This window comes from Chiloscyllium plagiosum, unplaced genomic scaffold, assembly GCF_037043375.1.
Source record: "Chiloscyllium plagiosum isolate Xiang-an unplaced genomic scaffold, Cpla_swu_hap1 HiC_scaffold_14, whole genome shotgun sequence".
NCBI classification, from domain to species: Eukaryota; Metazoa; Chordata; class Chondrichthyes; order Orectolobiformes; family Hemiscylliidae; genus Chiloscyllium; species Chiloscyllium plagiosum.
The window spans coordinates 72,532,441-72,545,341 of record NW_028270152.1 but is presented as its reverse complement, the minus strand read 5'-3'; the positions used below and the strand labels follow the sequence as shown (position 1 = coordinate 72,545,341).

General features: G+C 42.4%; 1 protein-coding gene across 4 annotated transcripts in view; it reads left to right on the top strand.

Annotated features, from left to right (window-relative positions):
- dock3 (dedicator of cytokinesis 3) overlaps positions 1–12,901 on the top strand; it is a 980,202-nt gene that overhangs the window by 893,576 nt on the left and 73,725 nt on the right. For all 4 annotated transcript variants that reach the window (XM_043708482.2, XM_043708483.2, XM_043708484.2 and 1 more), the window contains 2 exons: positions 1,606–1,772; positions 4,783–4,869. In XM_043708482.2, coding sequence (XP_043564417.1) covers positions 1,606–1,772; positions 4,783–4,869 — 254 coding nt within the window. The remainder of the gene's footprint in view (positions 1–1,605; positions 1,773–4,782; positions 4,870–12,901) is intronic.

Here is a 12,901-nt window from a genome sequence, read left to right as displayed (position 1 = left end):
TAGAAGACAGAGGGTGGTAGTTGATGGAAAATATTCACCCTGGAGCTTGGTGACCAGTGGCATGGATCTATTCTGGGACTTTTGCTCTTTGTGATTTATATAAATTACTTGGATGAGGAAGTGGAAGGGGGCTTAATAGGTTTGCCGATGACACAAAGGTTGGTGAAGTTGTGGATAGTGTGGAGCGCTGTTGTAGGTTGCAACTGGACATTGACAGGCTGCAGAACTGGGCTGAGAAATGGCAGAAGGAGTTCAACGTGGAAACGTCATTCATTTTGGAAGGTTAAATTTGATTGCAGAGTGCAAGTGTGGAGGAACGGAGGGATCTTGGGGTCCACGTCCATCGATCCCTCAAAGTTGCTGCCCAAGTTGATAGGGTTGTTAAGAAAGCGTATGGTATGTTGGCTTTCATTAGCAGGGGGATTGACTTTAAGAGCCACGAGGTTATGCTACAGTTCTATAAAGCCCTGGTTAGACCACATTTAAAATATTATGCTCAATTCTGGTTGTTTCATTATAGGAAGGATGTGGAAGATTTAGAGAGGGTGCAGTGGAGGTTTACCAGGATGCTGCCTGGACTGGAGGGCATGTCTTATGAACAAAGGTTGAGAGAGCTAGGACTTTTCTCATTGGAGTGAAGAAGGATTAAAGGTAACTTGATCGAGGTGTACAAGATGATGAGAGGCATAGAGTGAATAGGCATAAATGGCTATCACGATGGGGCAAAATTTTAAGGTGATTGGAGGAAGGTTTAGGGGAGATACCAGAGGTAGTTTCTTTACACAGAGAGTGGTGAGTGAGTGAAATGCACTGCCAGCAGTGGTAGTAGAGCCAGATACATTAAGGACATTTAAGCGACTCTTGGTTTGGCACATGGATGATCATAAAATGTAGGGTGTGTAGGTTAGTTTGATCTTAGAGTAGGATAAAAGGTTGGCACAACATCAAGGAGAAAAGGGCACGTACTGTGCTATACTGTTCTATGTAAGCAATAAAAACAGAAAATGCAGAAAATATTCAGCAAGTCAAGTGGCATTTGTGGATAGAGAAACTTTTCATCAGAACAATCTGCCAGATCTGCTGAATATTTCTAGCATTTTCCATTTTTATTTCAGATTTCTAGCATCTACAATATGTTGTTTTTTTGTAACTGAAAGAATATCTGAATGAATTTAGGGATGGTGACGGCATAGTAGTGAGGTACCTGAGTTGTAATCCAGATACCCAGGCTGATAGTCTGAGGACATTGGTTCGAATCCCACAAATTTGAATTTAATAAAAGTCTGGAATAAAAAGCTGATCTAATGGTAACCATTGTCGATTATCATAAAAACACATCTGGATCTCTTCCATTTTTACCTGGTCTGGCCTCCATGTTACTCCATAGCAATGTTGTTGACTCTTAATTAGGGATGGATAATAAATTCTGGCCTAATCAGTGATACCCACACCCCATCAACAACAAATTTTAAAAAAAACTAATGCTGCCTGTCTATTAACTAGAGGATACAGTAATGATTGTAATTACCAGTGTAGACCTTGTCCATGAAAGCTGATGAAGAAGAGTAGATTTTGCTGTGTTATGTTCTTTGACCTCTTGGTTAGATTTGCAAATTTATGCTGTTAGCCCAATTCCAGAGAATGTGGAAGTTCTTCAGATGGAAAGAGTTCCAGACCGGATCAAGAGCTTCTATCGCGTAAACAATATCAGCCGCTTTCGATATGACAGACCTTTTCATAAAGGTTCAAAGGACAAGGAAAATGAGTTCAAGGTGAGTGTACACCCTCTCCCACTCTTCATGAGGAGTGGAAAGAAAAACAACATAACTGGATTACTGTCTGCTGTAGGAAACTGATATTTGTAGTTTACAATATAGTGCTTTACAGGAAGCAGTAAAGATGTGTATTGCTGAAGTCCATACTATGGATGGAGCCATTGATGAAATAAGTCTTAGCAGGTGTTGGCGAAACTGCAAAATTGGAGAATATGAAACAAAAGTAGAAAATGTGTTCAATCCCTGAAGATTTGCACAAAGGGGAAAAAAAAAGTAAAAGTAAAACTTGGAAATGAACATACTGGACCTCCTGGGAGCTCAACTTTGAAGTGTACAAGATGAACTAGACTATTACATCTCATTTTCATATCCTACCGGTTTTTCCTTCTGGAGGAGGGAGTAGTAGAGTTAGTGAGTGAAATCCCATGGAAGTGATGGGAGATCAAGAGCTGTTTTGGGGAACACCTTCTGTATCCTATTCCATTCGGGCACTTTACAAGCCAATAATGGGCCTTCCATGGCATTGAGGACACTAAATGTGGAAATCACGCTGACTGAGTTATTGGCCAATCAGATAGCAATACCTCTCTTGAATGACAGCATCACCAGAGAGATAGTGTGGCTACCAACAGTTTTGAGACCTACCAAAGGTCTCATGTCATCACTAGATTCTCGACAAGATAATGGGATGAGAGCTGGGCAAGGGGCTATCAATGGCCCACCCCATTCGATCATCAGTTCCTTCAGTCAGATGCCTTTGAACAAGGGGCTACCTCTGGGCAAGTAAGCACATACAGGTTTGATGGTTGTGCTTGATGCATGGTGAGTCCACTGCCACCTGCTGCATTAATACCTAGCAACTGCAGAAAGAGGTCCTCATTGGATCGCCAGTGAGCAGTCAAGACCACAGACTTAATCAGGAGGAGATGGGAAGGTAATGTAGCTCCCACATCCCCCCCTGATTAAATGCCCCGCCAAGAGTCTCACCACAGGGAGGACACAAAATTCTACACACTGTTCCAGGTGGATGACCTTTCCTCAGAACTGGAAATTGTTGGAGATAAACTGTTTTTAAACAAATTCAGAGCCAGAAAGGAAACAGAAGTGGTAAGTATAAGAATCCTTAGAAATCTTCACTTTGAATTTTCTTGCAAAATAGTGAAAATTAACATAAATACGATGAATGTCTGTACACCTTTCATGTTTTTGGTCTTTGGATCTAATGCTGAAGTATAATTTTAATCCTGTTTGAGATCTGCTGTGGGTAGAAATGACTAATATGTGGCATAAAGGGGAAACATTATCTGGTCCTTCACTAATCAAGTGTTTTTGAGCTCAAAAGATTTGAAAGGAGCCAATTAAATCCGAAGAAGGTAAATTTTAATTTTAGGAGGTTGAGAGGTGATGCTATAGAGAATTATTAGATCATGACGAGCATAGATAAAGTGAATGACAGGGTCTTTTCTCTAGGATGGAGGAGTTCAAAATTAGGGGGCATTTTTTAAGGTGAGAGGAGAGATTTAAAAGGGACCTGAGGGGCAAATTTTTCACACAGACTGTGGTTCATAAGTGAAATCAACTGCCAAAGGAAGTGGTAGCTGCAAATACAGTTATAACATTAAAAGACATTTGGACAGGCACATTAATAGGAAAGGTTTAGAGGGATGCAGGCCAACCGCAGAAAAGTGGGACTAGTTTAATTTGGGAACCTCGGTCAGGCATGGACGAGTTGGACTGAATGGTCTGTTTCCATGCTGTATGACCCTATGACCCCATTTCATTGGAGGAAATTCAGACAAGGTTCTTAGGATGATCCTTGGTATGGTGGGATTGTCTTAAATGTAGAGACTAAACAAATTAGGGACCCTATTCACTGGGGTTTAGAAGAATGAATAGTGATCTTATTGAAACATATAGGATTCTTAAGAGGCTTGACAGAGTAAGTACTGAGAAGATGTTTCCCCTCATGGGAGAATCTGGAAACAGAAGATATAATCTCAGAGTAAAAAAGCGTCAATTCAAGATTGAGGAGAAAATTCTTCTCCCAGAGATTTGAGAGTCTTTGGAACTCCTTACCACAGAGAGTTATGTGGACAGAGTCTTTGTGTATATTTAAGAGTGGGATAGATTCTTGATCAGAAGGGGAATCAGTGGTTACAAGGAAAAGGCAGGAAAGTGGATGTGAGGAATGTTGAATTAGCTATGATTCTATTAAATGGCAGATCAGGCTTAAGGGACTAAATGGCCTACACCTGTTCCTATTTCTTCTGATTTAATGAAAGGAATGCTGGCATTAGAGGCAGTCCAGAGAAGGTTCATTAGGCTGATGCCAGGTATAGAGGGACTATCTATTGAGGAACAGTTAAATCGGTTGGGTTTGTACTCATTCAAGTTTTAAAGAATGAGAAACGATCTTGTTGAAACATATAAGATTCTGAGAGAGTTTGACAGGATAGGTTATTTCCTCTTGTGAAGAGTGTAAGGTGTTGTCCATTTAAGACAGAGATGAAAAAGTTTTTTTTCTTTCAGAGGGTAGTGAATCTGTAGAATTCTTTACTGCAGAGAACTGTAGAGGTTCAGTTGGTAAGCATACTCAGTGATGAGGTAGACAGATTTCTGGTCAATAAGGGAATAAAGGGTTATGGGGATAATAGAGGAAAGTGAAGTTGAAGATTTTCGATCAGCCATCATCTCATTGAATGGCAGAGCTGAGTCTCTGAACCAAATAGCCTACTTCTGCTCCTACAACTTATAGTGGAATAGGTTTCAGAATTGTTTGCTCCCATCAATACGTTAGATTAACATTGTCCTTCGAAGTTGTTGAAAGTATCAAGTACTGTAAATGTGTATGTGTGTGTGAGACATTCTGTAATCTGTGTGTATAGATGAGAAGGTTACTGGGCCCGCCACATACTGATGTGACGCAACATGCTAGGACACAGAATTAGGTTTTGGGTAAAAGTTTATCTCGGTAATGAGTTTTTTATCATCATCTACCCTACTGTAGAGTCTTTGGATTGAACGGACTACCCTGACTCTTACACACAGTTTGCCTGGAATCTCCCGATGGTTTGAAGTAGAGAAGAGAGAGGTGGTAAGTTCCTACTTTTTGCTTCTGTGTTGTTATCCCAGAGAGACAGGAATAAGATACAAGAGCAGTCCATCTTCATGAGGCTTTTGAACCACAGATGTCCTCTCCACTTGAATTATTAATTTCCATTTTTGGGTCTTTCAAACCCAGCACTGGCAGAAAATGCTTTAAAGCCCCATTGCACCAGATCCTGGTGATACGAAGAAGAATCGAAGGCCAAGATTAGGTAATTTCACAAGAAGCCATGAGGTGATGCCAAGGTGGGATTGTAAAAGCAAAAGCTTACAGGGAGTACTGAAGGATTCTATGAGGATAAGTTGAAGAATTTGCAATTTGAAGTCATAGGAAAGATTGACGGAATAAGTTAAATCTTACTGACTTGATGGGATCTTACAGGATCAAGTTTTGATCTATTCAATTTCCATTGATTTTGACCAGCTAGACTCTATTTGTTTGCCACTGAGTTGATTTGGTTAAAATGAATCACCCTCAAATTAGCACAGGTGACATTGGGTAGAATTTAATCCTTCCCAAGGAGACAAGTTGGGAAGCAGAATGTCTGTGAAAATGGGTGGAAAGTTCGAGTGTGAAAACATTGTTGTCTTCCCAATTCCTTATTTATCTGGTGTGGGAAAATTTTGAGGACAGCCTTCCTGCCTAGAAACCAACAGAGGTGTTCAAGTGGCCTTTAAAACAGACAACCTAGTAAAATGTATGATCACAATAGACAATAGGTGCAGGAGTAGGCCATTCTGCCCTTCGAGCCTGTACCACCATTCGATATGATCATGGCTGATCATCCTTAATCAGTATCCTGTTCCTGCCTTATCTCCATAACCCTTGATTCCATTATCCTTGAGAGCTCTATCCAACTTTTTCTTAAATGAATCCAGAGACTGGGCCTCCACTGCCCTCTGGGGAAGAGCATTCCACACAGCCACCACTCTCTGGGTGAAGAAATTTCTCCTCCTCTCTGTCCTAAATGGTCTACCCCATATTTTTAAGCTGTGTCCTCTGGTTCGGCACTCACCCATCAGTGGAAACATGTTTCCTGCCTCCAGAGTGTCCAATCCTTTAATAATCTTATATGTCTCAATCAGATCCCCTCTCAGTCTTCTAAACTCAAGGGTATACAAGCCCAGTCGCTCCAGTCTTTCAGTGTAAGGTAGTCCCGCCATTCCAGGAATTGACCTCGTGAACCTACGCTGCACTCCCTCAATAGCCAGAATGTCTTTCCTCAAATTTGGAGACCGGAACTGCACACAATACTCCAGGTGTGGTCTCACCAGGGCCCTGTACAGCTGCAGAAGAACCTCTTTGCTTCTATACTCAATCCCTCTTGTTATGAAGGCCAGCATGCTATTATTTTCTTCATTCCTGAAGAAGGGCTCATGCCCGAAACGTCGATTCTCCTGCTCCTTGGATGCTGCCTGACCTGCTGCGCTTTTCCAGCAACACATTTTCAGCTCTGATCTCCAGTATCTGCAGTCCTCACTTTCTCCTCGAAGATTTTAACATTCTGCGAATCCTCTTGCAAGGATGCCTTCCTTGAAGAAGCTCTCTTCCTCCCTCTACAAGGATTTCAGTGAGTCCCACTCTCACTGCACACCCCAGATCATCTCCTCTGCACAGAAGCTCTTCAGCCATGTTCTCAAACAGACTTGCTACCACAGCCACATCTCCTTCCTCAGCACCTGCCTACGGAACCGACTGACCCTGCACAGACTCCGGACTACGTTCCGACCAACAAAATTTGGACCCAACCAGGATAACCATTACCTACAACAAATCCGAAGCCTCCAGCAACAGACCTCCCTCCGGATCCTTCGCTCCACGCTTGCAGCCATGCGTCGCTACCTACATTCCCTGCAACTAGACCTACCCCAGCTCAGGACAACACTCTCACAGACCTGCAAAGGACCTCTACTGTTCTTCATCCACAGAAGAATCCATACACTAAACAAATAGTTCTTCCTAGCCATATCGGAAACACACTTTCCTCATTCCTGAAGAAGGGCTCATGCCCAAAACGTCGATTCTCCTGCTCTTTGGATGCTGCCTGACCTGCTGCGCTTTTCCAGCAACACATTTTCAGCATGCTATTAGCCTTCTTCACTACCTGCTGTACCTGCATGCTTACCTTCATTGACTGGTGTACAAGAACACCCAGATCTCTTTGTACTGCCCCTTTACCTAAATTGATTCCATTTAGGTAGTAATCTGCCTTCCTGTTCTTGCCACCAAAGTGGATAACCATACATTTATCCACATTAAACTGCATCTGCCATGCATCTGGCCACTCACCTAACCTGTCCAGGTCACCCTGTAATCTCCTAACATCCTCCTCACATTTCACCTTGCCACCCAGCTTAGTATCATCAGCAAATTTGCTAATGTTATTACTAATACCATCTTCTATATCATTAATATATATTGTAAAAAGCTGCAGTCCCAGCACTGATCCCTGCGGTACCCCACTGGTCACTGCCTGCCATTCCGAAATGGAGCCGTTTATCACTACTCTTTGTTTCCTGTCAGCCAACCAACTTTCAATCCAAGTTAGTACTTTGCCCCCAGAGCCATGCGCCCTAATTTTGCTCAATAACCTCCTATGTGGGACTTTATCAAAAGCTTTCTGAAAGTCCAGGTACACTACATCTACTGGATCTCCCTCGTCCATCTTCAGAGTTACATCCTCAAAAAATTCCAGAAGGTTAGTCAAGCATGATTTCCCCTTCATAAGTCCATGCTGATTCTGACCTATCCTGTTACTACTATCCAGATATGTCGTAATTTCATCCTTTATAATAGCATCTTTCCCACCACTGAGGTCAGACTAACTGGTCTATAATTTCCTGCTTTCTCTCTCTCACCTTTCTTAAAACGTGGTACAACATTAGCTACCCTCCAATCCACAGGAACTAATCCTGAATCTATCGAACTCTGGAAAATAATCACCAACGTATCCACGATTTCTCGAGCCATCTCCTTCAGTACACTGGGATGTAGACCATTAGGCCCTGGGGACATATCAACCTTCAGACCTAACAGTCTCTCCAACACCAATTCCTGGCAAATATAAATTCCCTTAAGTTCAGGTCCTTCAGCCTCAGGGAGATTGCTTGTGTCTTCCCCAGTGAACACAGATCTGAAGTACCAATTCAATTCTTCTACCATTTCTTTGTTCCCCGTAATATGTTCCCCCGTTTCTGTCTTCAAGGGCCCAATTTTAGTCTTAACCATTTTTTTGCCTTTCACATACCTAAAAAAGCTTTTACTATCCTCCTTTCTATTTTTGGCCAGTTTACCTTTGTACCTCATTTTTTCTCTGCATATCTCCTTCTTAGTAGTCCTCTTTAAAAGCTTCCCAGTCCTCCATTTTCCCACTTATCTTTGCTATGTTGTACTTTTTCTCTTTTAACTTTATATGTTTCTTAACTTCCCTCGTCAGCCACAGCCACCCATGCCTCCTCCTAGGATCTTTGTTCCTTTTTGGAATGAACTGATCCTGCATCTTCTGCATTATACCCAGAAATATCTGCCATTGTTCCTCCACTGTCATTCCTGCTAAGGTATTGTACCATTGAACTTTGGCCAGCTCCTCCCTCATAGCTCCATAGTTTCCTATATTCCAACAGAAATATTGTCACTTCCGATTGTACCCTCTCCCTCTCAAATTGCAGATTGAAGCTTACTGTATTATGGTCACTACTTCCCAATGGCTCCTTCACTTCGAGGTCCCTGATCAATTCTGGTTTGTTGCACAATACCAGATCCAGAATTGCCATATCCCTGGTAGGCTCTAGCATCAGCTGTTCTAAGAATCCATCTCGGAGGCACTCCACAAAGTCTCTTTCTTGAGGTCCAATACCATCCTGATTCTCCCAGTCTACCTGCATGTTGAAATCCCCCATAACAACTGTTGTAACATCTTTGCGAAAGGCCAATTTCATCTCCTGATTCAACTTACATCCGACATCCAGACTACTGTTTGGGGGCCTGTAGATAACTCCCAAGAGGGTCTTTTTACCCTTAGAATTTCTCAGCTGTATCCATACTGACTCTACATCCCCTGATTTTAGGTCCCCCTGCGCAAGGGACTGAATATCATCCTTTACCAACATGGCCACCCCACCCCCTCTGCCCGTCAGTCTATCCTTACAATAGCACATGTAGCCTTGAATATTAATTTCCCAGGCCCTGTCCACTTGAAGCCACGTCTCAGTTATCCCCACAATATCGTATCTGCCAATTTCCAAAAGAGCCTCAAGCTCATCCATCTTAGTTCTAATGCTTTGTGCATTCATGTATAGTATTTTTAATTTGTTACTGCCTTCACCCTCCCCATCAACTCCTATTTCACTCAACCTTACAGCATGATCCCTTTTTGAGTTTTCTGCTTCATTGATACAGTTGTCTTTCTTGACTTCCCTTGTTCTAACTTTCCCTTCAATTTCCTTCTTAAACATCCAGTTTGTCCCCCCCCCCGCTACTTAGTTTAAACGTAGCTGTGTTGCAGTAGCAAACCTGCCTGTCAGAATGCTGGTCCCTAACCTATTAAGGTGCAAACTGTCTCTCTTGTATAATTTATGCTTACCACAAAACATACCCCAGTGATCTAAGAATTTAAATCCTTGCTTCGTGCACCAGTTCCCCAACCACACGTTCAAGTCCATTATCTCCCTGTTTCTGGCCTCACCAGCCCAAGGAACTGGAAGCAAATCTCTGTCTTTCCTTTCCCGAGACTTGTTCGGGAAAGTCTGAACCTGCATCCTCGATGTACTATTTTTCATTGTAAACATGCTGCCCAGAGTGTATTGATACCAAAATCTACGTAAAGTTAGCTTATCAAAGTCTGGGTCAAGGTGAGGCACTTCAGTTGGCCACAGCATCTCTGGGGTATGTGAAGGAGAGCTTTCATCAGGGTTCCAATCAATTGTCTGTGCCTCTGCTGGAAATGTGCATCTTACACGTACCGATTGAGGTCATGAGCAATTGTTCTGTGATATTCCTCCCCATCATATGTCTTTGAAGGAAGGTCACAAAATTTCAGTATGTATTCACTTGGTTAATTGCAATCACTACAGTTGGGCTAAGGATATTAAAATGGATTTCACTTGGTGACTCAGACGCTACAAAACATGAGCAGAATTTTATGCTCTCACTGGTGGCGAGCCTGGGGGCAGGAAGAGCATCCAGTTAGGTGGAGTGATATCACATCTGAATCCTGATGTTTTCCGGCCTCTTCCAGAATTACTTTTTGTGCAGGAAGGCCCATGACCAATCTTTCACTTGGCCACCAATTGAGGCCCCTTTGTAGTGAATCACACACCATTTAGAGATTTTATCTAACTGCTACTGGGATTAACACAGTTCCAGGTGGGCCAGTTACCATGTAACTTCCACATGATGTCAAATTGTATGGACTGCTTATCATCTTGGGGGTAAAGGGGTAGCAATGGCAGGGTCGTTTCATCAAAGATAATCATTGCCTGATTGAGATACTTGACATTGGGAGGAGGGGGTTGACAAATACCAACCCTCTAACACCTCTCCTGTGACTTCTACTTGGCAACACTTAATTCAGTTGTGATGTGGTTACTTCATGGTCCTAGAACTCTGGGGGATGGCTTTCCAGCTTAGTGATGGTGTTGAGCAGCTGCCTCACTAAGATTGGCCAGCAGCTGTCTCTAGGCAGGATGGGTCTTGAGAAGTGTAGGAAGGCTCATCAGTGCCTGGCTGGCATGTGATTTCGCAGATATTCCTCAGATGAGACAGTGTGGGTCTCTTGTCAGCTCTCCAAACAGCAGAAGAGACCACCAATGTTACAGAATAGCATCCCTTGTCATGACAATATTTCTGCTCACTGTTGTCATGTAATCAGTTGCAAATAAGGGAGAGCATTTGATCCATCTTTATCTTAAAGTGCATTTATCATTTTGTATTAACTCATCTCTCAATCCACCAATTCCTAAATAGTTACATGGTTTTGGCTTCAACCATCCAAACAAAAGCCCATGTATTTATTATATCTAGAATCATAGAATCTCTCTAGTGCTGAAAGAGGCTATTCGGCCCATTTAGTCTGCACCAACCCTATGAAGAGTGTCTTCCCCCAGACCCAGAACCCGATGTTTTTCCCATAATCCTGCATTTACCATGGCTAGTCCAAATTGCCTACACATCCCTGGACACACGGGGCTATTTAGTACAGCCAATCCATCTCTCAACGATGGGAGGAAACCAAACCACCCAGTGGAAACCCATGAAGACACAGGTGAATGTGCAAAATCCACATAAGCAGTTATCAAAGGTTGGAATTGAACCAGGTCCCTGGCACGGTGAGCCTGCAGTGCTAATCACTGTGCCACCCTAGTATGAAGAACTCTTCATGTAAAGAACAACTGTTCTCAAATTTGAATTTAACAGTTTGAATTTCTTGTGTCATTGTATAATCCAATTTAGCACTGACATAGCCTCTACATAATTTTATTGTCATACAAATCTCAATTCGGCCACTTCTTAGTCACTTTTCTTGCCTGAATTTCACCACAGCTTCTTCCTTGCCCAGTGAATGAAGACACCACCCACTGCAGTATTAAAACAAGACATTCCCAGGCTGGACTCCCAATCTGCATGTTGATCTCCAATGACTGCAGCTTTGGAACCCTGCAACTGAGAGTTCTGCATTTTGCAAGATATAATTGGACTTTAGTAAAGCCTTTGACAAAGTTCAGCATGGTAGACTAGTTAGTAAAGTTAGATCACATGGAACTCGGAGAGCTTGCCAAATGAATACAGAATTAGCTTGACAGTAGGAGACAGAGGGTGATGGTAGAGGGTTGTTCTTCAGACTGGAGACCTGTGACCAGCAGTGTTCCGCAGGAATCAGTGCTGAGTCCACTTTTGCTTGTCATTTACATAAATAATTTGGATGAGAATATAGTAAGCATTGTTAGTTTTGCAGATGACTCCAAATTGATGGTATAGTGGACAGTGAAGGTTATCTAAAATTACAATTGGATTGATTGGGCCAGTGAGCCAAGGTGTGGCAAATTGAGTTTCATTTCGATAAATTCAAAATATTTCATTTGGTAAGATGAACAAGGGCAGGACCTACACTATTAATGGTACAGCCCTGGGAGGTGTTGTCGAACTGAAACCTAAGGGTTCAGGTACATATTTCTTTGAAAGTTATGTCACAGGTAGACAGGGTGGTAAAGAAGGCATTTGGCATGCTTGCCTTCATTACTCAGACCAATGAATGTAGGAGTTGGTCATCATGTTGCAGTTGTCAGGACTTTGATAAGGCAACAATTTGAGTCCTATATACAGTTCTGGTCCCCATGCTACAGGAAGGATGCAGGTAGTTCTCGGATAACGCGCATTCCGGCAGCATGATTTGCTTCTAACGTCGCTGAGGAATTAAGGAGTGGTACTTTCAAGAACGCTTACCTCTGTCTGATTCCATTGGTGATCATTTCGCGCAGGTAGTTCTGCGCATGTGCCAATGTGCATGCCGTTCTGCACATGTGGCGATGTCAGCTGCCTACAGAGCAGCTCTCTGTGAGAGGTACTGTACAGAGAGCATCTTTCTGAGAGAGATACATTGAGCAGCTTCCTATTAAAGGTAAACTACTCCTGGATTATCCCTTTTTTTTGAAAAATAGAGGGGCATAGTGACAGGAACGTTCGTAGGAATTGTCCTGATGATAAAATTGTGGGTGGTGAACACAAACGAAAGGCTCTAACATTGCAAGAGAAGCTAGATATTATAAAGCGTTTTGAGTTTAAGGAGAGAATATGTGATATAGCTCACTTAACAGCAATGAGGGAGTCTACATTACACACCATGATGACCCTCTGTCTGTGCATTAACAATATTTTTTAAATGTACTGTGTTAAATGTACTTTTGTTTCATTGATAAATATGATTTATATCTACATTCAGCTATAATGTGCTATAATTTGTGTTAAACCTTTGAGTGATGTTTGAGCGATCGTGAGTGATATTTTTTGCTGGTCTACCCCAACC